Source organism: Mesoplodon bidens (assembly GCF_964165515.1).
Source record: "Mesoplodon bidens genome assembly, chromosome: 4".
NCBI lineage: Eukaryota > Metazoa > Chordata > Mammalia > Artiodactyla > Ziphiidae > Mesoplodon > Mesoplodon bidens.
Window position 1 is genome coordinate 1,052,076 of NC_138160.1, and position 22,237 is coordinate 1,074,312.

The following is a 22,237-nucleotide window of genomic DNA, read 5'->3' on the forward strand; positions in this document are numbered from 1 at the left end:
TGCCATCCAGCTCGCATGACAAGGGTTTTTACTAAGTCACGCAAAAGGGGACACCTAGCAGTGCTGTAAATAACTACGCGTAACGACACTCTTTGTGTATCTTTTTATTAAGATCTGTATTTACATTTTGCAAATACAAACAGGCATCCAGTAAACACATCCAGAACAGAGTGTTTTCAGACACTTAACCCTTCGCCATGGCCAGCAGGCCAGGCCAGTTGTCAGCAGGGGGCGCCCCTCTCAGCACAAGGCTCAGAGAACGGGGGACGCTGTCCTCACTCCCAGCCCCCACGCGGCCCCCGCCATGACCCGCCTGGGAAACGTGGGGACGTGGGGCACGGGCGGGGCGGGAACATGTAGGATGCCCCAGGGAACAGAGACAGACGCACCCACGTCTGCCTCCCAAGGGCTTCTCCCGTAGGACGCGGGGCAGACAGGTGCGTCCACACAGGCACAGAGGAGAACTTCACCGCCACCGAGAAGCTCAGAGACAGACCACACCAGCTTCCCAGCATCTGGTCACACACCCTTTATGAGTGATCTCCAGCTCTTCAGGACCCACAGGGCTACCACAGAAACGTTGCATCCCAGTGCGGCTAACATGATAACAGACAAGTCACCACCTCCCCGGGGCTGCTTCCCGCACGCCAAAGGGGACAAAATGAAAGTTTTCGTCTCACGACAAAATCTCTGTACATGCAAATAAAAGCTTACAAAATAAGAAACCACCAAAGGCCACCTCCAGGGCTAGCTCTTCGTGGAGGCTGCGGGCTCTGGGGACTGAAGAAACTCGTACGGGTCGTGGGTCCCCTCGGGCTGCTCCCCAGCACTGAGGCGAGAAGGGCTTCCTGCAATCACGGGAGAGAAGGGACGTGTCACCCCAGGGTCTGCCACACGTGTGCAGCTCAGGACCCTCCTTCAGGGGCACCGCTGCTCCACGGGACAACTTTAAAAGCTACAAGTGCACGCGTGCTGAATACGAACGTCCACGTGGCTGCAGTCAGCTGAGCCTGGGCCTCAGCCCCGAGCAGTGGCTCCCAGGCTCCCCCAGATGGGCCACCCGATGGCCCCAGAAAGGGGGCCCCGAGCCTCCATGTAGCAGGGCTGCTGCTTCTGCAGGAAGGAAGGCTCCTCGGCTGGGGGTCCTCAGACAATCCCAGCCTCCGGAGGAGCCCCAGTGTCACCCTGAGTCCACCAGGACCTTGGGGTCCTCATATCTGGAGCTGCCCCAAGGTCACCTGGAACCTCCTTCACATGCCTTTATCACAAGGTTAACAGGACCAAAATGCTGGTCCTCACAACAGTCTTAGCCAAACCTCTGCAGGTGATCACTCATCTCCCCCTCCCCCAAATGCCCAGATTTGTTACATTGAAAGAGTAACTCAGGGTCTGTATCTGGAAACTAAAAAGGCAGCATGAGGACTAATCCAGCACATTCAAGGAGCCAGGAGACACCCTGTCCGGGCACGGTCTTGATCCACCCACCCACCCTCACTGGTTCAACAGGGGACTCCCAGGCCAAGCAAGGTCCTGTGCGCTCCCCACACGAGGGTCCTGCAGGAACACACTTGTCCACACGCTGCCTCAGGACCAGAAGCAGGAACAGCAGAAAGAAAGCAACGTTCCCAATCCCTCACCCTGGAGACTGGCAGGTCCTCGGCCCGGGGCTCCTCCTGACACAGGACCTGCAGCACCTTCCGGCCCAAAGCCCCCAAATCCCTAGACTGAGTCCCATCCAAACCCTTCACCTCAGTGCAGCTGCCTGACCCGGGAATCCCAGGGGACGGGGCCCCGCACGTGCCCTGGCCTCCCAGGGTCTTCCCGGCCGCGACCCACACCACTCTGCACGAGGCGGCCTCACCCAGGTGGTGCTGGTCCCTGTCAGAGGCGTTGGACAGGGAGCTGAGGTTGGAGGACGGCCGGGAGCCCCCACGCTCTGCCTGCGCCTCCTGCAGGTCCTGAAGGAGCTTCGTGGTCTCATCCAGGCTCAGGTGGCCGTCGTCGTGGTCCAGCTCCTTCTTCACTTTCCCTGCACACACGGGATGATGGCATGTGGGGCAGGCCGGCCAGCGCGTCCATCCGCAGCCACGCCCGCGGGTCACCACGCGCACAAGGACGACAGCCACCTGGCCGAGCTGGCCCTGTGTCAGCGTGAGGTGGCCTCTTGGGGGGTCAAGAGCCACACACGTGCTGTGGTCACCTGTGGCCCAGGCCCCCAGCAGGGCGCGGCCTAATGGTGGGACGACGTTCGCCCGGCACTGACCTGGCTCTGCACCCTAAGATGTGGCCTAAGAAAAACCTGGACAGGGCCCGGCGCTCCAATCTGCCTAACGACCATCAGAACAGCGCCCGGCATGTGCAAAGGCATGGACTAAATACAGCGCATCCGACCCACCACGACCAGGCAGGCAGAGAAACAGGGACACGCAGCCCCATCGGGGGGAGCACTGCAAATGAGATGCGGGGACGGCGATTAGGAACACACACCACGTGTTCATAAGGCAAAGGACACGTGCCCGGAGGCAAGAAGGGGACGGTGCAAGACAAGCTTCTGGGGTGAAGAGGACGGCAGCCACAGTGAGCCCAGGAGACTGACAGGCCGGCAGTAGGAAGGGCGCCCAGTGCCCCCAGGACTCTGTCTGCCACGGCCCGAAACCAAGCAGAGAAAAGACCAAAGGCAAACGGGCAGAACTGGGCTCAGGAGAGTGCTGAAGAACTACAGCCAGACCCCCCCCCCCATTCAGTAAGAACGCCAAACCCCCAGGCCCAACGAGGAAACGTAAACCTAAAGGAGAACAAACCAGGGCTGCCGTAACCAAACTACCAAAAACAGGTAAAATGGAGAAAACCGTAGACTCCGCAGGAGGAAAGAGCAGCTGGTCAGAAGGCCAGACCGGCCCGTGGCTGGGTCCCACCACCCGAGTGACCGAGGGGTCGCGGTGCCAGACCGTCTGTGCCACAGTGTGCTTTGTCTTGGGCCCCTGCCTTCCTGCTGGGAGTCCGGGGCCTGGGGCTGGGCCACGCAGAGGGTGCCGGTCGCCCCAGCCCCAGCCGGGGGCCCGCGGGGAGGGCGCTGGCAGCTGCTGCCGGGCCTCCCGCAGCAACCCCCGCCGGGCCCCTCCCCTGTGGGGATCCTGGACTTTGTCTTTTCGCTGTAATGAGCCGTGAGTACGACCACCACCTGCCGAGTCCTGGGGTCCTAAGGAATCACATCTGGGGGTGGTCCTGGGGACCCCTGAACCGCTGGGAAACCAGAAAACAGCCAGATGGCAGGCTGGAACACAATCCTATCCACAACTGTGTTGAACACCAGGGGTCTGAAGCGCTTCAACCAGAAGGCAGGGCCTGCCGGGCTGCGTGATGGAGTGCGGCCTGCCTGACACCCTTCAAGACGCGGTGACGAGGTCCACTTCCAACAGCAGGCAGGGGCCCGGACTCGGCCCCCGACCTCAGGCCAGGCCATTCTTGCTGGGGCTCTTCTGGGGCCTCAGGGCCATCAGCAGCACCTCCGGCCTCTGTCTATTTGAGGCCAGAAGCACCAGGTCCCAAGTGTGAGGCCAAAGACGTCTCCAGAGGCTGCCCCAGGTCCCCTGGGGGAACTGCCCTGGGCGAGACCACCGAGGGGACGCATAGCACGTCCAGCAGGTCTGAAGGGGGACGGGAGGAGATGCACCACGAAAACCACTGGCCACGAGGGACTGGGAGGGCCTCGTCAGCACCCAAGAGCCGAGGGGAGCACAGAGGCATCCATCTTCCCCGATGGGGCCAGCCCAGTGGGCACACGTGGACGACGGTGGTGAGCACACCGATGCACACACCGGGGGCGGCACCCCAGCAGACGATTCCCAAGGATGGGGCCTGAAGTCAGACAGGAGAGCCGGGCGAGCCCCATTTGGAGTCACCTGGGGGGGTCCTGAGGATGGGGGTCTTCATCGTGTGGCCAATGGGCAGGGCCGAGCCACCCTCCTGGGGGGCAGGGTACACACAGCGCCCAGCACAACCTACCCAGACAGCCGAGCACAGAGATGTCCAGAGAGACGTCCGAATAGGACTTCATGGCCATGAAGTCCAGGGTGGAGCCACCATCCCCGAGAGGGTCCCCTGCCTGCAGGAGACAAGCAACGTGAGACAGGAAAGGAGAGGCAGCTGACACGGATGTAACGGCCTGTCAGCCATGGGGAGGCCAGGCCTGTCGCGTCGTGTCCACCCCGAGAAGCCCACGCTGCAGCCCAGGGGTGAGCTCCCAGAGGATGCCTGTACCTGGACCAGCAATGAAGGCTGCCGGTCTCTGGGGACCTACAGGCACTGAGGGGACCTGAGAGAGACCCAAGACCTGAAGGGCCAGGCTACCTTCCAGGAACTTAACAGGTAACGTGGCAGATTCCAGAGCAGCGCACTCTCTTTCCTTCTCTGGGCTGACCCACGGAGGCCCTGCTGCGGGCCAGAGTGGGCGTGTCCCTGCCCAAGGTGGCCTGCAGCCCATCCCAACTCCTCACAGACTGTGCGAGGCTGGCACCCAACGCCACACGTGTCTGTGTAATCCAGACAGAGACCCGAGCAGAAGCCTGGTTGCCCCGTGCACCCGGGGGAGATGCCCTCGGCACCCTCTCCAATTCTGCCCATCAAAGGGCCCCCACCTGACAGGCACCTGACGCTCTGCCCTGGGTGGGCTCCCCGGTCACCAAGGCCAGGTGACCCCTGCAGTCCAGGCCCCCATACCCTGCCCAGAGTCCTGGCACCTCTGCCCACATGGCCGTGTGCAAAGCTGGGGGCCACAAGTGCTCCAAGTCACCCCAGGGCAGGATGAGGAAACCATGGCCGGACCGCAGCAGAGCGTTTCCTCCGAGTGCCTGCCCCCGCATTGGCGAGGCCCCGGGACGCCCCAGCTGACAGCACGTGCCCACCGGCGAGCCCACCTTCTGGGAGGGCTGGAAGACCCCTGCTCACCCTGTGGGCCGCCCTGCCAGCCCGTGAATCCCTCTGTCCAATTTGGAGGAATGTGCTGTGCCCACACCCTCAGCCCAGTCATCACAGTCGGGCTGGGGGGACCACCACTTAAGATTCCTCATCAGCAACGTAGCCAGTTTCTAAATAAAAAATCTCAACCATCCCATTTCAAAGGCCAAACACAACTGTCCTCACGGGAACCCAAACGATTAGGTTTCTACTAACTTGTCCACGAGACGCACCTTTACTTCATCTGGAGGCTTCGTCGGAACGCTTCTCCTCTGCAAAGCAAAAGAGACAAGAACCAGTGTTCCACAGAACCACTCATCCAGTCGCCCACGCGTGAGGTGGACGCGGCTCATCCGCTGCTCCGAGCTGGCCCTCATGGGGTCATGCTGCACTGTGAATCACACGGCCCGTGGGTCACAGCCAGCACGAGGCCGCCACTCACCCCGTGGGGCCCGGCTCACGAGACCACCCTGGGGTGAGGTGGACACCAAGGAGAGCACCCCAACCTGCGTCTGCATCCCCGGGGGCAGAACACCAAAGAGGCAAGTCAGACTTTGGAAAAACAGCCAATGGTTTAACCTGGAAGGCGGTTTAACCCAGGAGGTAGAGAGATCCAGAGACCAGCTGGATCCCGACAGAGCAGGACACCTGTGGTGCCACCGCCCTCGCAGGGGTGGGGCCACAGGCCAGGCACCCTTCTCTCTGGCCTGCTCAGCGCCAGGGGAGGGCGTACACCTGACCACCCCTGTGACCACCACTCTGACCACAGCACAAAGGATGCGCTGAGCCGTGTCCTGTGATCTGGCAGGAGCACTGTCTGAAACTACCCTAGTTCTGTGGATGAACCTAGAAACAGCTACTCAGCCTGCACGCTCTCCATCTGTGATCTTTTGCTCAAGATGATGTTTCTGAGATGCACTTGTGTTAAAAGCTTCACGACTTTTAAGTAGAAAAATAAATACTGCCATTATTATTATTTTTTTTTGCGGTATGCGGGCCTCTCACCGTTGTGGCCTCTCCCGCTGCCGAGCACAGGCTCCGGACGCGTAGGCTCAGCGGGCCTAGCCGCTCCGCAGCATGTGGTATCCTCCCAGACCGGGGCACGAACACGCGTCCCCTGCATCGGCAGGCGGACTCTCAACCACTGCGCCACCAGGGAAGCCCATACTGCCATTATTTTAACGTCTGTTTCCTCACATAAACTTCTGCTGACATATACATTTCATTATTGGATGTTATTTATGCTGTGGCACATCTGAAATTATGCCACTCTGAACACAGTTCACATTCAGAAAATTGATCAAACCGTTCTTGCCTCCTTTGTCATAAATTGGCCAGAAGTGGGTGGGTTTATTTCTGGGCTCTCTATTCTGTTCCACTGATCTGTGTGTCTGTTTTTGTGCCAATACCACACTGTTTTGATTACTCTAGCTTTGTAGTACAGTCTAAAGTCTGGCAGTGTGATACCTCCAGCTATTCTGTCTCAAGATTGCTTTGGCTATTCGGGGTCTTTCGTGTTTCCATATCAATTTTAAAATTATTTGTTCCAGTTTTGTGAAAAATGCCACTGGTATTTTGATAGGGATTGCACTGAATCTGTGGACTGCCTTGGATAGCATGGCTGTTTTAACAATATTACTTCTTCCAATGCAAGAAAAGACAGTCTCTTCAACAAGTGGTGCTGGGACAACTGGACAGCTACATGTAAAAGAATGAAATTAGAACACTACCTAACACCATATACAAAAATAAACTCAAAATGGATTGAAGACCTAAGTGTAAGACCAGAAACCATAAAACTCCTAGAAAAAAACATAGGCAGAACATTCTGATATAAATCGTAGCAATATTTTTGTTTTTGGATCTATCTCCTAAAGCAAAGGAAATAAAAGCAAAAACAAACGAGACCTAATTAAACTTAAAAGCTTTTGCATAGCAAAGGAAACTATAAACAAAACAAAAAAACAACCTACTGAATGAGAGAAAATATTTGCAAATGATATGGCCAATAGGGGTTAATATCCCAAATACATAAATAGCTCATACAACTCAACATCAGAAAAACAACCCACCCAATTAAAAAATGGGCAGAAGAACTAAACAGACATCTCTCCAAAGAAGACACACAGATGGCCAACAGGCACGTGAAAAGATGCTCAACATTGCTAATCATCAGGGAAATGCAAATCAAAACCAAAATGAGCTATTACCTCACACCTGTCAGAGTGGCTGTCATCAAATAACAAATGCTGGAGAGGGCGTGGAGAAAAGGGAACCCTCCTACACTGTTGGTGGGAATGTACATTGGTGCAGCCACTATGGAAAAACAGTATGGAGATTTCTCAAAACAACTAAAAACATAACTACCATGTGATCTAGCAATTCCACTTCTGGGTATATATCCAAAATATATACTAATTTGAAAAGATACATGCACTCCAATGTTCACAGAAGATTATTTATGTTTGCCAAGACATGGAAGCAACCTAAGTGTCCATCAACAGATGAATAGATAAAAAAGATGTGGTGTATATGGGTGTGTGCGTGTGTGTGTGTATGTACACACACACACACACACACACACACACACACACACACACACACACACACACACACACACACACACACACACACACACACACACAACGAAGTACTATTTAGCCATAAGATAGAATGAAATTTTGCAACTGGCAATAACATGGATGGACTTGGAGGGTTTTATGCTACGTGAGATAAGTCAGACAAAGAAACACAAATACTGTGTGTTATCACTTATATTTGTAACCTAAAAAACACAAGAAACCAGTGAATACAACAAAAAAGAAGCAGACTCACAGACACAGAGAACAAACTAGTGGTAACCCGTGGGGCGAGGGAAGGGGGGAGGGGCAAAACAGGGGAGTAAGAAGTACAAACTACTCTGCACAAATAAGCTACAAGAATGTATTGTGCAACACGGGGAATAGAGCCAATATTTTATAATAACTAGAAATGGAATATAAACTTTAAAAATTGTGAATCATTATACTGTATACCTGAAACTTACATAACATTGCACATCAACTAGACTCCAATAAAAAAATGATAAAGAAATAAAAGCACAATCTAGACTTCACACACAAAAAAGAAAAAAGATATTTGAAGAAACAAAGGCTGAAAATATTCCAAGTTTGATGAAAACTATACACTGAGAAGCCCAAGAAGCTCAACAAATGTTAAGCAGAATAAATACAAGGAAAAGCACACGAAGAAACACCAAAAGTAAACGGATGTAAGTCAGTTATAAAGACCATAATTTTCAAGTATCTAGAGCAGCAGGCAGCACTTTTTCTCCAAATGGCTGGAGAGCAAATATCTGAGGCTTTGCGGTCACACACGGTCTGTAGCACGTTTTTCTTTTTTCTTTTTTTTCTTAAATCTTCAAAAACTGTAAAAAACATTATTAGCTTATGGGCCAAAATTTGCCAATCCTTGATCTTGACCAAAAAAGACACATTACAAATGGAAAACAAAGATAAAAATGACTGCAGACACTTCCTCAGAAACAAAGCGAGTAAGACATCGTTTTAAGTAGAGGCTAAAACATCACCCTATAATTCCACACCAGGAAGATGACTTTCAAAAATGAAGGAAAACGAAGACACTTTTCAGATAAAGAAAAAGCTGCGTAAATTCACAGCCAGCAAATCTGTCCTTTAAGAAACGTCAAAGCAAAGTTTTCAGGACGAAGGACAGTGACAGCAGGTGAAAGAAGTGTAGGTCTGGAGAGTGACGGAGGGTACGCGCTCGACAGAGAGGGACTCTGGAAGCTTCTCTGAAAGACAATGGACTACAGGAAAAACAAAGAATAAAGAATAACCAGCGGGGGAGCAACAGCCACCGGTCACCTCAAAACAGCACATCCCCTAGCGCCCAGTCTGGCGGGCACAGGGGTGGCCCAGCGCGCCCACCTGCCTCAGCTGGAAGAGCATCCGCGAGTGATCTCCGCCCGTGATCTGGTCCAGGAGGTCATCCACCAGCTTCTTGCTGTAGCTCCCGGCATCCTTCACAAACTCCTGCAGGCTGGGAGGGGTCGCGAGAGAACAGGCTGGAAGCCACCCTCCGTGCCCACTCCCCATCCTGGCTGCACGCCCCTCAGACATCCCCCCACAGGACAGGCTCTCCCTGAGCGCTGCAGCCCTCCAGGTGCAGCGGTCTGGGGAGTGGACAACAGCTTCATCAGAGCTGCCCATGACCCAGAAAAGTTAAAGAGCAACGTGAAGAACACGTATCCGCATCCCGACATACCTCACGCTAGCTTTCACGAGAGCAGCACGCTCCTATCTGCGCGTTTTGGATTTAGAAACACAGGGAGCCTGAGGAAGAGTGTGCTGCGGAGGGCTCCACGCTGGGGAGCGGGGGGCAGGTACGGGAGCAAGACTCCCCACGTGCACCTTGAGTGTCATTTGATTTCTGGACCGTGTGAATGCTTGAAAATCCAAAATAAGACTAAACAGCAAATTTGGAAAGGCATCCAGGAACAGAACCCACAGCCCAAGCACAGAGCCAGGCAAAGTCCCAGAAGGGGCCCCGGACCGCAAAGGCCCTCACGTGGGGAGGGGAGGGCTGCGGGCCTGGAGGGTCTCCACCAGGAGCCTTGGGCTGGGGAGCAGGGCCGAGCAGCAGCTCTCTCAGGGGCCCGGGAGTGCCCAGGGGAAGGGGCGCTGCAACCGCGAAGGGCGCGGCCTGCTTCCTGGGCTGTTCAGGCGGCCCGGGATCCGTAGGCCTTCCAGGAGCTCGTGGAAGGTCACATATTGAGCTCATATATTGAGCTCGCCGGGGGCGAGCTCGTGCCGGCTGCACTTGCTGCCTGAACCACGGGGCGTGGAGTGGTGCCCCAAAAGCTGAGCTGAGGAGAGGGCCACCGCTCGGGACACGAGCCTCCCACCTGCAGCGTCCTCCCTGCGTCTTTACCGTCACTTCTCTGTTTGCACAAAAACCAGGGTTAGGTATTCATTTACTGTGTTAGGAGCTAACTGATTTCTTATTGTGTAATCTTCAAAAATATTCCATATTCTCTTTGAAATAAAACAAAGGTCTGATATGGGAAGACTCTATTTCTCAGAGACTAGCAAAATCGTTACTTTCCCCATAGAAAACCACTAAAATTCTAAAAAAATGATCCACTTTTACTTTGTCTCAGAAAACAAAAAATACAAAAACAGCCCTATAGAAATGCAGTACTCTATCACTAATTTTAACATCACATTTTAACTACAGCTGGGGCTGAACCGCGTTCCCCAAACTCACACGTTGAGGCCCTGAGCCCCCAAACCTCAGAACGTAACTATATTTTGAGATGCGGCCTTTAAAGGTGATTAAGTTAAAACCAGGTCTTTAGGGGGGGCCTAACCTTGGTGTCCCCAGAGGAAGGGAGCTCAGGACACAGACACGCAGAGGGAAGTCGGGGGAGGGTGCGGGGGACAGCTGTCTGCCCGCCGGCGAGAGAGGCCGCGGGAGGAGCTGCCCTGCCCGCACCTGCACCTCGGCTCCCGCCTCCAGGACTGGAGGCCGTGAGTGTGTGCTATACGAGCCGCTTTGTTCTGGTGGCTGGAGACGTCACGCAGCCACGAGACCCTCTTCAGGACAGCCGCGACCCCGGCTCTCCCTGACAGCGCACGGCCGTCCCACACATGGGATCCCGTGGCCCCAGCCTGGACCGTCATCACCTCCCAATCCTGACCGACCGAGTGTCCCGAGCTTCAGGGCCGCCTGCGGTGGCCGCGGAGGTCTACTGGAAACAAGCCGCCCCGCTGCCGTGGCCGGCGCACGGCCCCCACCCGGGCCCTGCCCGCAAGCCGGCCGCACCGCCCACCTCAGCGCGCACTGCACACCCGTCTCGTCTCCGTAGGCCGAGTACAGCAGCTCCACCTCATCGCACTTCAAGTCCCCGAACACTGAGTTGTTGTGCGTGGACAGGGCGGTGCTGGCGCCGGACAGGAAGGTGACTGGGGGGGGGGGCGGGGCGGCGTCAGGGCTGCGGGCCACGCCACGCCCACGCCGCATCCTCCAAGGACGGGGAGGTCACGGAGGAGCCGCACAAACCAGAGGGCCCAACGTGAGCCCCACGCGCCCTCCCGCCCTTCGCGCAGGGTCCCCGCTGCAGTCTAGCGACCCCTCCAATGGATGAAGCGTGACAGCTTGTTGAAGGAAATGTAAATCGCACACGCAGGCCCCACCCCCCAGCGGCAGAGGCGGCTCCTGCCCACCTACCCGATGGGCTCCTGAGTCCCAGCACCTGACCTGTAAGGTGAGGTCCTTCCCGGGACCTGCCCTGTAAGGTGAGGCTCCGGGCCAGGCCCGGACGCGGCGCCCATGCGGTGAGCCGGGGCCCCAGGGCGCTCACCTCTGTTCCTCCGCTCCTCCCTGAAGCCCAGCGCGGTGAAGCCGGGCAGCAGCTTGCTGGACAGCGCGCTCAGGTCCACCGGGTGGGTCTCCTCCTCTGCAAGGGGACCAGGGCCGTGAGCAGGTGACCCCGGAGCCCCCAACCCCAGGCAGCGTTGGGTGCACGCAGGAGGGCGGGCCCAGGGGCTTCCCGTGCCCGTCTACAGCCGACCTGCCAAGCCGGCTGCCTTTCCCTCATCTCAGCTGCACCGTGATCTCACCTTGGTGCCCCCGCGGCTCTCATGACGACAGGCCAGCGGTCTGCCCACCACAGGGCAACATAACCTTCCCAAACCCACACTACCGCTCACCACCTCCAAGAGACCTCGGGCCACGTGTCACAAGAGCAACAGAGCAGCCTGAGGGCAGTCCCTCCGCTGAATTCTCCCTTCAAGTTGCCCAGTGGCCTGAGCAGGACCCTTCACATCCCCAACCTGAACCTCAGTCGCGTGCTAAGTGTTGACTAGCTCGCCTGTGCTCTTTTGGCGAGAACGTTAGGATCCCCTCCAGCTGAAGGTCAAAGGCAGTGGTCAACGCGTGTCCCCCTTGTCCATCAGAGGACACCGAGTGGCCCTGCTCATCTTGGCGGTGGCGGGGAAGCACCGAGGGGCATGCTGGGCCGTGAGAGCCGTCCCACATCCACGCAGATGAGAACAAGGGGAGTGTTTCACCTGCTGTGTGTGTGTGACAAGCCTTTGAAATACTTTTCCAGAAGATGGAAAAGTGTAGGAGTACTTTAAAGACCACAGCCGTGACCATACAGGCTGGATGGACCCTCCCTTCAAGGAAGCTCATGCCTCCTTCGAAAGCTTCCCTGATGCAATCGCCAAACAGGCCGTGTGGGGCAGACGCCCGCCTCGTTCTAGCTTCGAGGGCGGGCAGAGCTCAGTGCCCCGGTTCCAACAAAGGAGCCTCAGCTGGGCCGTGAGGCAAACCCAGCTCCCAGGGCTTTGCTGCAGCTTTGGGGAGTGCGACCCAAAGCACCTGGGGCTTGGGGGCCCTTGGTCCGAAACGTCTGACCAGCATCTCCGGCCCTGCTGGATGGCCGCCGGTGGTCCACTGACCACATTTGCATCCCGCTGTGTGGGAGACCGGACATGCCTTTATCTACACTTCACCACAGCATCGTTACCAGGGAAAAGGGGCATCTCGGGCAGGCTGTGAGGTGCAAGGTCACCGAACGGGACAGAGGTGAGGGGAGCGCGTGTGAGCCACCCACCGTCTGCGTCCGGCTCGGCCGTGTTGACCACGCTGTAGAGCAGGCTCCCGTTCCCGTTCTTCTTCAGGTAGCCCATCTGCAAGGAAGCACGCCTGAGCACCCGCTCTCCGGATGGCCCTGGCTCCCTGGCCCAGGGCTCCACCGAGGCACCAACAGAACAAAGGCCTCCAAGGACGGCCTGAATCCTAAAAGGCCACAAAGTTACTTGTTTCCCCGTGAACAAATGACCACGTGCACACATGTGCGATCGAAGAACTTCTGGGACGGGCTCCTTGGGACCCCTTCCAAACAGGAGCTTTGAAGACAGAGAACGAACCCTAGAAACAGCCTGTTGCAGCAGTCAGAGGCCCGAGCAAAACGAGCTGGGTCGGGGCCTGGTCAAGGAGACCAGAGATCCACCTCTGACACCTGTGGGAACTCATCTCCCTTTGAAAACCAGCCTGCGCACAAGAGCAGCCCCTGCACAGGCTGTCGGGAGGGCCCAGGAAGGGGAGGCTGCCGTGTGGGTCCGTGTGTGCGAGGGGTCCAGCGTCTGAGCAGGGTGAGCAGGGCGCGGGGTAGAGGGGGATGGAGAGGCGATGTAAGTTGGGTTTCTCACAGTGGAACTACGAAACTGTAAGGGGGAAAAGCAAAGCAGACCCACTGGTGTTGGACGGAATTGAAGGTTTCAGTGTGAAAACTCGGTGTTCAGTGAACGTAAACACGGACGTTATACAGGCTGTACGGATGGACGGGGCCTTCCTAGCTTTGTCCACCAGGGCCCAGGTCTAGGTCTGGGAACCAGGGCTCCTTGGAGAAATGCTGACTCCAGGGCTGAAAGGCCACAGGAGTGCAGACAAGCGAGCTCAACAGAAAGAACTGTCACGTGAGCCACACGGGCAACTTCAAACTTTCTAGAAGGCACATTGGAAATAAAAAACAGGTGGCGTAAAATGTAACGTATTTCATATAATCCGACACATCCAAATTGTTACCACTTCAAACTTCTTTATGTAAAATGTAAATTCCAACACGTTTCGCAGACTTAGTACAAAAAAAAAAAAGTAAAGCTGTAATAAGTCTTTACACAGACTGCACGTTGAAATAAAATTTTAGACATATCAGGTCAAACTAAACACTAGGGTTAATTTCATCTGTATCCTTGCTAATACAACTACTAGGAAATTTAAAGCCGCACACGTGTGTCATTCACCCTATTTCTATTGGATGCACGGATGGAGAACACCTTGTGTGTCAGAGAAAAGGTGCTCAGAGGAGGGCAGGGCCCCCTCGTGAGGACCAGCAGCCGTCTGCACAGGCTCACACCTGGGTCACACCCACGAGGGACTGCAGGGGCACACAGACACGTGAGCACACAGGGGAAAGGATTCACCTACAGCGGAGAGTCCTGGACGGCTTGGCCTCGGTCCGGGGACAGAGGTTAGAGGCCCTGCTGGCAGGCGGCCCGCACACAACCACACCCCGCCTGTCCTTGAGGTGCCCTTGGAGTCCCTCCCTGCCCTCCGGGAGACCGGCCAGCAGGCTACCACGGCCAGTGGGGACGAGGAGCTGACCCCTCCGGTGACAACAGCAGCGCCGGGACACCAGCGGGACTCCGACCGCATGCTCGTGATGACCGGCTAAACCTCTCGCTCTTGCCGGCTGTGCCGCTGTCCTGGCAGAAACACAGCCACCCTGTCCGGGAGTGCTACCTTGCCACCGGGGACCAGCCGGTTGATCCTGTCCCGGGCCTCGTCGGCTGCGTGCTCCACCAAGGCCAGGACGTGCTCCTCCGCGGTGCTGTCCGTCAGGCTGCAGGCATTTCCTTCCGGCTCGAACATGCAGCTACGAGGCAGAGACAGGCAGGAGTCAACGGGCCGCCCGTGGGCACGCTCACCCCTCATCCCCACAGTCCGTCCCTCACGCCACGCCAGGGCGCAGCACAGGGCAGCGCGGAGCGCACTGTAACTTCCTTCCTTCTACTTCCGACGCTTCGGCTAAGACGAGAAAGTACGAGCCAAGCAGACGCTCCACGTTGCTTGTGTCTCGCCTCCACGTTCCGGTCACTTTAAGAGCAACAGCAGCCTCACGGGTTCGTGCCACTCGAGGCGCCAGTAGAAAAAATGACAACCCCACGCGGGGCTGGGGCGCTGGCAGTGAGCTTGGGCTGGAGAGCGGCCCCCCAGGACCCGGGGCGCCTAAGACCGCAGAGGCGGAGGAAGAGCGGACTGCCAGCGCCTGAGGGAGGCGCCCCCCACCCCCTCCCGGTGGAAGGCTCTAGAAGCAGAGGCGCCGAGCCCCTGCACGGAACTGTGGGACTGGGGTGAGCCCTCCTGGGGGCTCTCGAGCCCACAGCAGGCCCTCGCTCACAGCTACGGCACGGGGAGCCCGCCCTCACGCAGCTGTCTGCCCAAAGCAGCACACCGGCGCCAAGCCTGCAACGGGCAAGCCCAGGTCGCCAATGCGCGTTCTACCCAAGAGGGCATGTCTTGGGAGTGAAGGGTCAACAAATATTCACACAGAGCATGAGTGTGGGAATAGCAGTGACTGGTCAGCAGTGGACACCGCAGAGCCAAACAGCTGGGCCTGGCAAGCCACACCTGGGACAGAGCGTGTGTGTGGCCGGCTGGCCGGAGGGGGTCCGTCAGGGTGACAGTGACTCTTTTCCAGGACAAGTCACTGTGCACTGGCACACGGAGAGTGTGGGTCACAGAGCAGAGAGCTGCACCCCTCACAACTGACCCCGGGGCTCAGGGTCTTCTGACACTCCCAGCACCCACCGCGGCCACCTCATTCCCGAGGTGGACAGCGGAGAAGGGTCACCTCCCTCTGAACACAGGGTCCAGGGCCTGTCCCAGCTGCCTTGAAAGCCCGGGGGCTACAAACATGGCCCTCGGCTTCCAAAGACCACACTCTCCCGCCAGCAATGCGGGCAGCCTGTCCACAGCAGCTGCGCAGACCCACGAGGCCCGGCTCGTCACCCGCTCCCCACAGAGCCCCGGCCCCCAAGGCGGGCAGCCCTTTACCTGATGACTTCTCTACTCGGCCTTTTGGATTTCTTGGCAGTTTCTACTTGTACGGGCACAACTTCAGGAACAGGCTCCTCGACGGCTGTATCTTCGTTGCCCAAAAGAGCTGCCTGCTGAGAAAAATCCATGTCCTGCATAAACGACATGCTGCGCTTCAAAGCTAACAGCCGCTCCTAGAATCAGAAAGGACAGAGCAGCAGGGACTTTACCTCTCCCTCCGGCCAAGGCACCATGACGATGGGATGGGATGGGTGGCCACAGCCTCACCTGGCCTAACAGCTAAGCTGCCACGGGGTGCGGCACCAAAGGGCGTGCCAATTGGCCGGGAGTGGTCAGAGCCGGCGGGGATGCACCTCACCTATGGGCTTGTCAGGCCCAAGGCACTGGTCCTGGACGCATGACGCATGCAGCCTGGCTCACAGGAGAGGTCGGGGAAGCCACCTGGGATGCCCGGGATGGCTGTCTGGGTTCAGAGAGGCAACCACGTAAAACAAGCCCGCAACGCAGGCTGCGACCCAGTGAGACCAACAGATCCGGAACTCTGTGCCAACCCTACGCGAGGCCCTGCAGCTGGGGCGGGAGCAGAGGGCAGAGAGCGCCTGCAGGAGAGGGGCGTGGGGAGGGCAGCTGGCTGGGGGGGCTACCCTAGAGCAGAGGGTCCACGCCGTGGCCAGGGGCGGATGGATGGAAGCGTGTCGGTCACTGTGAGCTTCTGCTTAGGCACGAGGGCCATGGAGGAGGAGGGCGCTCACAGCCGCGGCTCCTTGCTCGCTGTTAGGGGGGCCCTTACTTTGCTCATCATCTTAAAGCCCGCGTGCAGGATCTTCTTGGCTAACTTGTAGTACACGGTTTCCGGTCTGTTGTATGTCATTGCGTTATCACACATCAGTTTGAAATCTGCCTGAAAAGAGAAAAGAATTCATCAAGTTTGAAACGCCACAGATAACAACAAAGAGTTGAGCTTTCTATCCAAAGAGGCCGGAAGTGGCTGAAACAGAGCGGAAAACAATCTGGCTCTTCAATTCAAAGAGTAATCTTTGTTAATTTATAGGAACTTTGACAGGTTATTTTCCACTACGGATTACTATTAAGATACTGAGCATATAGTTCCCCGTTCTATGTAGTAAGTCCTTGTTGCCCATCTGTTCTTTATATATGATAGTCTGTAACTGTTAGTCCCAAAGTCCAAATTTATGCTCCCGCCCATGCCTTTCCCCTCTGGTAACTGTAAGTTTGTTTTCTATGCCTGTGAGTCTGTTTCTGTCTTGTATACAGATTGTTACATTGTTTACATTCCACAAGTGATGTCATATAACATTTGTCTTTATCTGACATACTTCACTAAGTATGATCATCTCTAGGTTTATCCATGTTGCTGCAAATGGTAATATTTCATTCTGTTTTACGGCTGAGTAATTAAAGCATAATTTTTTAAAACTCTGAGAAATCTTCCTAATTGTTCATTGATCTTTACTTGTATGAAAAATATCCCAGTGAGAAGCTTGCCAAAGTGTGTAACTTCTTTCTGAACGTAATACACACATTTCATAGGAGTAAAATGCTGCTTCCCTCTGCTTCCTCCCTGACCCACCGTATTCCCTCTCTTTGGAAGAACTCAGACATTAATAGGAACAAAAACCAACAACCAGTTCTTTTAAGCAAAAGCAGAGGGACGAGCTGAGAGGTGGGCAAGTCCTCTATCTCTGGGAGTTTTCCATAGGATTTAAAATTCTGTCTACAGACAGTGACTCTAGTACCATTAGAAAAACACTTTCTCCTAAGATAAAGAAGAGCCTTTTAGTAAAAAACTTACAGTAAAAGTAAATGCTTTGAAATATCAGCATTTTACCACCTAGCCAAATTCCTTAGGGTACACCTGTCACAGGTGAGTGCCACCTGGAGTCCTTACCAAGTCACTGTGCCAGTGCCCCCAGGGCTGGGACCGAGGCCGTAAAGTCCCTCTGTCACAAGTCCCAACTGTGACAGGTTCAGAACACTCTCTGGAGGACATGTCTTGGCTTTGTCACTGCGTGAGTGACCAGATTCGAGGCCTGCAGGTAGACAGGTTGCGACTCTAGGACGTGGATCTTTATTAACCACCTGCCTGCAGGACTAGTGCCTGACCTTCCTATGAAAACTTCCCTTTTCTCCCACCCTCCCTTTTGTCTGTTGTGCTGTTTCTGCAGGTCAGCAAACCCTTTCAGTAAGGTCTCCAGTAAATAAAAACAGAAAAGCCAAGCTTTTCCAAAGTTAACAGAACCTAAGAAACCTAATGCCTTTTTCTAAGTGACATTATTGTCAATGTTGTCAAGCATTTGTTTCGAGCTCCCCCGAATGTGAAAGCCAATGAGCAACTTTCCCCTTTCACAGCCAGTGCTGAGAAACAGGGAGTTAGGAACAAAGTGCTCGGGAGACATCAAGATCTATTATCCTAAAAACGTTAAACTCCCGGTCATTAAGATAAGGACAATTATGTTTCTAAAAACACCCACTCTGGAGCCAGAGGCCACAGCGAACCCATCCTCGCCTGACCCAACACGTCCGTTCACGCCAAAACAGTAACTTAAAAAAGAAACACGTCTACTGGCACGCAACATACAGGCCAGCTTCTAGGCCAAAATACTGAGAAAAGTACAACCAACCCCTATGTTGGCGAAACGTCAACCCAACACAGAAACACCCACGAACACTTGGAACTGGAAACAACCTAAGATGTATGAAGTGTCTACTGGACTTGAAGACACATGGAGCCTCCGAACAGTTACTTCAGGAGCTGAAATGAATTTACCTTAAATTCCGTGACCGACTTGTATTCATTAGCTACAATTTTGTCTTTCATCGTGCCAAAATCCATCGGGTGTTTTATTATCATTGAGTATCCAGGAGCGATTGCATCCGTGACAGGAAAAGCAAAAAATCCGTGAGGATCTTTTCTGAAAACACAAACATCTTTACTTAAACTGGAAAAACCCTGAAACCTAAATTTCTAAACAAAACCCCTCACAGTTAAAAATCTGATACAATTAACCAGATTTTAAGATTTGTTTCTTAAAAATAACAAATAAAATTTACGCTCTTTACAACTGTGGTATTTTGGATACACTGAAAATTCCAAAAGTACCATCCCGGCTCCTGCCACGACTCTACATCAGGGTGTCTGACAACCGGTGTGGCCTCAGAGGAGACGAAGGAGGTGTTCTCGAGCCCTCCCAGCTCTGCGCCCACGTGGCAGTGCCCCACCGCCCCGACTGAGCGTTACCCAGTGAAGGTGAAGTGCCTGCTTCACAGGTGACGGGGTGAGGCAAGAACACCAGAGAGGGGAGACGCCCCAGACGTCCCCTAGCGCAAACTCTTGAGGAAAGCTCTTTACCTCTGGAGCTGGCGGAGGAAATGCTCTAGTAGTTGCTGAATAGGCGTGCTCTCATTTTCAGCTGGCGATTTCAAAAGTAAAAAAATAAAATGGAAGAAAAGGAGTTTGGTTATCACTTCACCAGAAAGAAAACTCCGATTTCGTAATACTTATTTATCTATTTCTTTTTCTACAATGTTTTGGGTTCAAATGAGAACTGGATATAAAGATAAACAGGGGGCTTCCCTGGTGGCGCAGTGGTTGGGAGTCCGCCTGCCGATGCAGGGGACACGGGTTCGTGCCCCGGTTCGGGAGGATCCCACATGCCGCGAAGCGGCTGGGCCCGTGAGCCATGGCCGCTGAGCCTGCGTGTCCGGAGCCTGTGCTCCGCAACGGGAGAGGCCACAACAGTGAGAGGCCCGCGTATTGCACAAAAGAAAAAAAAAAAAAAAAGATAAGCAGACCCCGCAAAGCTCAGCAAGGTGAAAAAGGGCACCCGCAGCATTGGTCCTCTAAACCCCTCAGACTGCCAACACCCCTCTAAAAGAGTGATGCAGAGCCATCACCCTTCACCCTGTCCCCAGCCCCCATCACTCCTGGGCCTGGGACATTCCACACAAGGTATGAAGCAGCAGACGAAGGCTCTGGACGTGGAAGCTGACCCTGGATGCACCGATATCGCTGTACTCGCTATCGTTTACGGGCCTAAACTTGTGGGCGCGCCTCTGTTTATGTGTAAAATGGGGATAAACATGAGGGTTCCTGTGAGGACCCCAATTGTCAACTACGTCTCTGGGCCCACAGCATGAAAGACACGGTTTTCAGGGAACGTCAACGCAGATGTCGGTACAGGCTTCCTTCCACAGGAGTATGTATTAACTGGTCCTCCCTAGCTTTGTCCCCCAAGGCCCACAGCCAGCGCCCAGATCTGGCATTTTGAATGCTGTTCTCCACCAAGGAACCAGGGCTCCTTGGGGAAATGGCTCACTCCTGGGCTGAAGGGCAACACGAGTGAAGACCTGCGGGTCCCAAGAGTGACGCTCCCGAGAGTGATCAGGACAGGTCCAAGAGAACGTCATCTGATCACGAGCTTTTCAGGTATACCGGGGCAGGTGCGAAACGTATGACCTCAAACAGGTTGTCATGCAGATTAAGCTAGCAATTACTAGTAACTGTGGTAACTTCAGGCGCGTTCGTCTGAGGAACTGATGCTCTGTGCCTCACCTTCTCTGCTCCACAACAGGCCCAAGGGCCCTGAGTCCTACCTGTTCCCTACAGCAACGACTCCCGCAGGAGAGGGTGTTGCCAGGAAACAGCAACCCCGCAAGTGCAATACAGTACCTCCCCCCGCCTGCCCCGACAAATCAAAGGTGGCCAGACCCCAAGCCAAGAAAGAAACACCTGCAGAACAAACCTGCCTCCAATTCAGCACCTCCCGACAACCTCTGAGGGAAGTGACCACACACAAATCAGAGGGTCCCGAGCACTCCAGAAGCCTTCCTCTGCTGGAGCCAGCATAGCTCCCAAGGGAGCTGTTGTCCTGAACAACCGATGCCAGCACTAGCCTCCTCCCGTCTACTATGAGCTTCTCATTAGCTCCTGGGCTTTAAAAAAAAAAAAAAAAAAAGGCCAAGAGCAGCGGTGGGCCAAGCCCTGCTCTCGGAGTTCGGAGCGGACGGCAAGAACCTTAGGTCCATCCAGCTACTCTGTGTGAGGCCCTGGAAGAGAAAGTGCTGTTCCTTCCTTCCTGTGCTTCTCCCAAGAGCTGAAGGGCAGAGGCCAGCCACTAGCTCACAGCGACAAGCTCCAAAGCTCCAGGGCGTCTCTGAAAACGCCGCCACTTGCCTGGCTGTGTCCGGCACGCTCGGACAGGCCGGTCGGGGGGCGGCTCCACCTCCACCTTCTTCCCGGGGTCAAAGTCGTCCGCCTCTCCCTCTGTGTCACAGTGTTCCTTTTCCCGTTTCCGCTTCTTCTCTTCCTGTGAGGCGGGGTCAAGGCAGCGAGAGCAACGAAGCGCTTGTTAACAGACCTCACGCTCCTCAGGGAAAGCTAAGAGAGAAAAGCCCTCTTCCAGAGCCCCTTCGTACTCCAACACCACCCTTCAAAGACCCGCCCCCCACGGGCCAGACAAGAAGGGATGCGAAGCAACCGACCCCGGCACCGTGCGCCCTGCGCCCTGCGAGAAACAGAGCATCCCCTCCCGAGGCCAGGAAGCCCTTGCTCCACCCGCCCCCGCTCACCTTTCGCTTCCTCCTCTCTTCATCGTCCAGGTGCTTCTCCTTCTCCGACTTTTTCTTCTTCTTCTTCTTCTTCTCCTTGTGCCGCTCTCGCTCGTGGTCTGACCTGTCATCGTAGTAACTGGAGTCGTGGCCGGACCCCGAGAGCTCCGTCACTTCACTTCCTCCAACCTTGAGCACCAGCTTCAGGGGCTTCTCCAAAGGCTTGTCTGTATAGTCTGTGGACACGCAGGCAGCCTTCACCGGGTGTGCTCAGGGCGCTCAGAGGCGCATACTGCTGCCCTGTCGGCAGCATAGCGGGCCCAGGCTGGGGTGTCACGGGGAGGACACAGAGGCCCAGGAAGGTGGGGGGATCGGCTGAGCTCAGGTGGACAGCAGGGGAATGCCAAAACCAACAGCGAAAGATGCTGCTGGGCACAAAGACAGGTGGGGTGCTCCATCCCCCTCGCCCACAGTCATTCTCAGGGGGGCTGCAGGGAGATCTCTGGGTCACTGTCAGGGGGCAGGAGCCAGACCACGTCTGGGGCCCAGGCGCCCAATCCCCTACCCCCAGGTCCTGGCCCGTGGTCACCCCCTTCCTGTCCTGCAGCAGCCCCCGTGCGGCGTCCCTGACACCGGGACCAGGGGCTGCCGGACCAGGGCACAGGCGGGAAAGGCGGGAGAAGACCTCGGGAAATACGGACGAAGAACCACAGATGTGCTCAGTGCTTCTCTCCAGGATGCGGCCAGAGATAGACGGACGCTTGAGAGGCGCGGCCCCGAGACCCTCGCCGGCGCGCCCCGGACCCCCGCTCTCTTCCCCGGGATCCCCGCCGCCTGGAACGCCCGCCCCCCCGTCGTCACAAAACGCGTCCGCCGCCTCACCCTCGTACGACGAGCGCCACTCGGCCTTATGCTTCTTGTGCTTCTTGCCCATGGCGACGGCGCCGAGGACAGCAGCGAGCCCTGCCGCACCGTGGCCGCCGACCCCCCGCCCCGGTTCTCCGCCCGCCTCGCCTCGCCGCGGAGCTTGTGGGATCGCGCCGGAAGCGGGCGCCGCGGCCGG

General features: G+C 55.8%; 1 protein-coding gene across 3 annotated transcripts; it reads right to left on the bottom strand.

Annotated features, from left to right (window-relative positions):
* Positions 1-91: 91 nt before the first annotated feature.
* Positions 92-22,224, bottom strand: BRD9 (bromodomain containing 9). Of its 3 annotated transcripts, none has more exons than XM_081233886.1 (16): positions 22,057-22,224; positions 21,196-21,410; positions 20,801-20,933; positions 18,977-19,037; positions 18,395-18,539; positions 16,397-16,507; positions 15,604-15,716; positions 14,290-14,422; positions 12,599-12,674; positions 11,342-11,437; positions 10,811-10,943; positions 8,907-9,018; positions 5,190-5,228; positions 4,006-4,105; positions 1,862-2,029; positions 92-848 (listed from the first exon to the last, which is right to left on the bottom strand). In XM_081233886.1, exons 1-16 carry the CDS (start codon positions 22,106-22,108, stop codon positions 748-750), a joined length of 1,788 nt encoding a protein of 595 aa, XP_081090012.1. In that variant the 5' UTR covers positions 22,109-22,224; the 3' UTR covers positions 92-747. The 3 variants fall into 3 exon arrangements, with proteins under 3 accessions (XP_081090012.1, XP_081090011.1, XP_081090010.1); XM_081233885.1 differs by having other exon boundaries at positions 15,604-15,719; XM_081233884.1 differs by having other exon boundaries at positions 15,604-15,779.
* Positions 22,225-22,237: the final 13 nt, after the last annotated feature.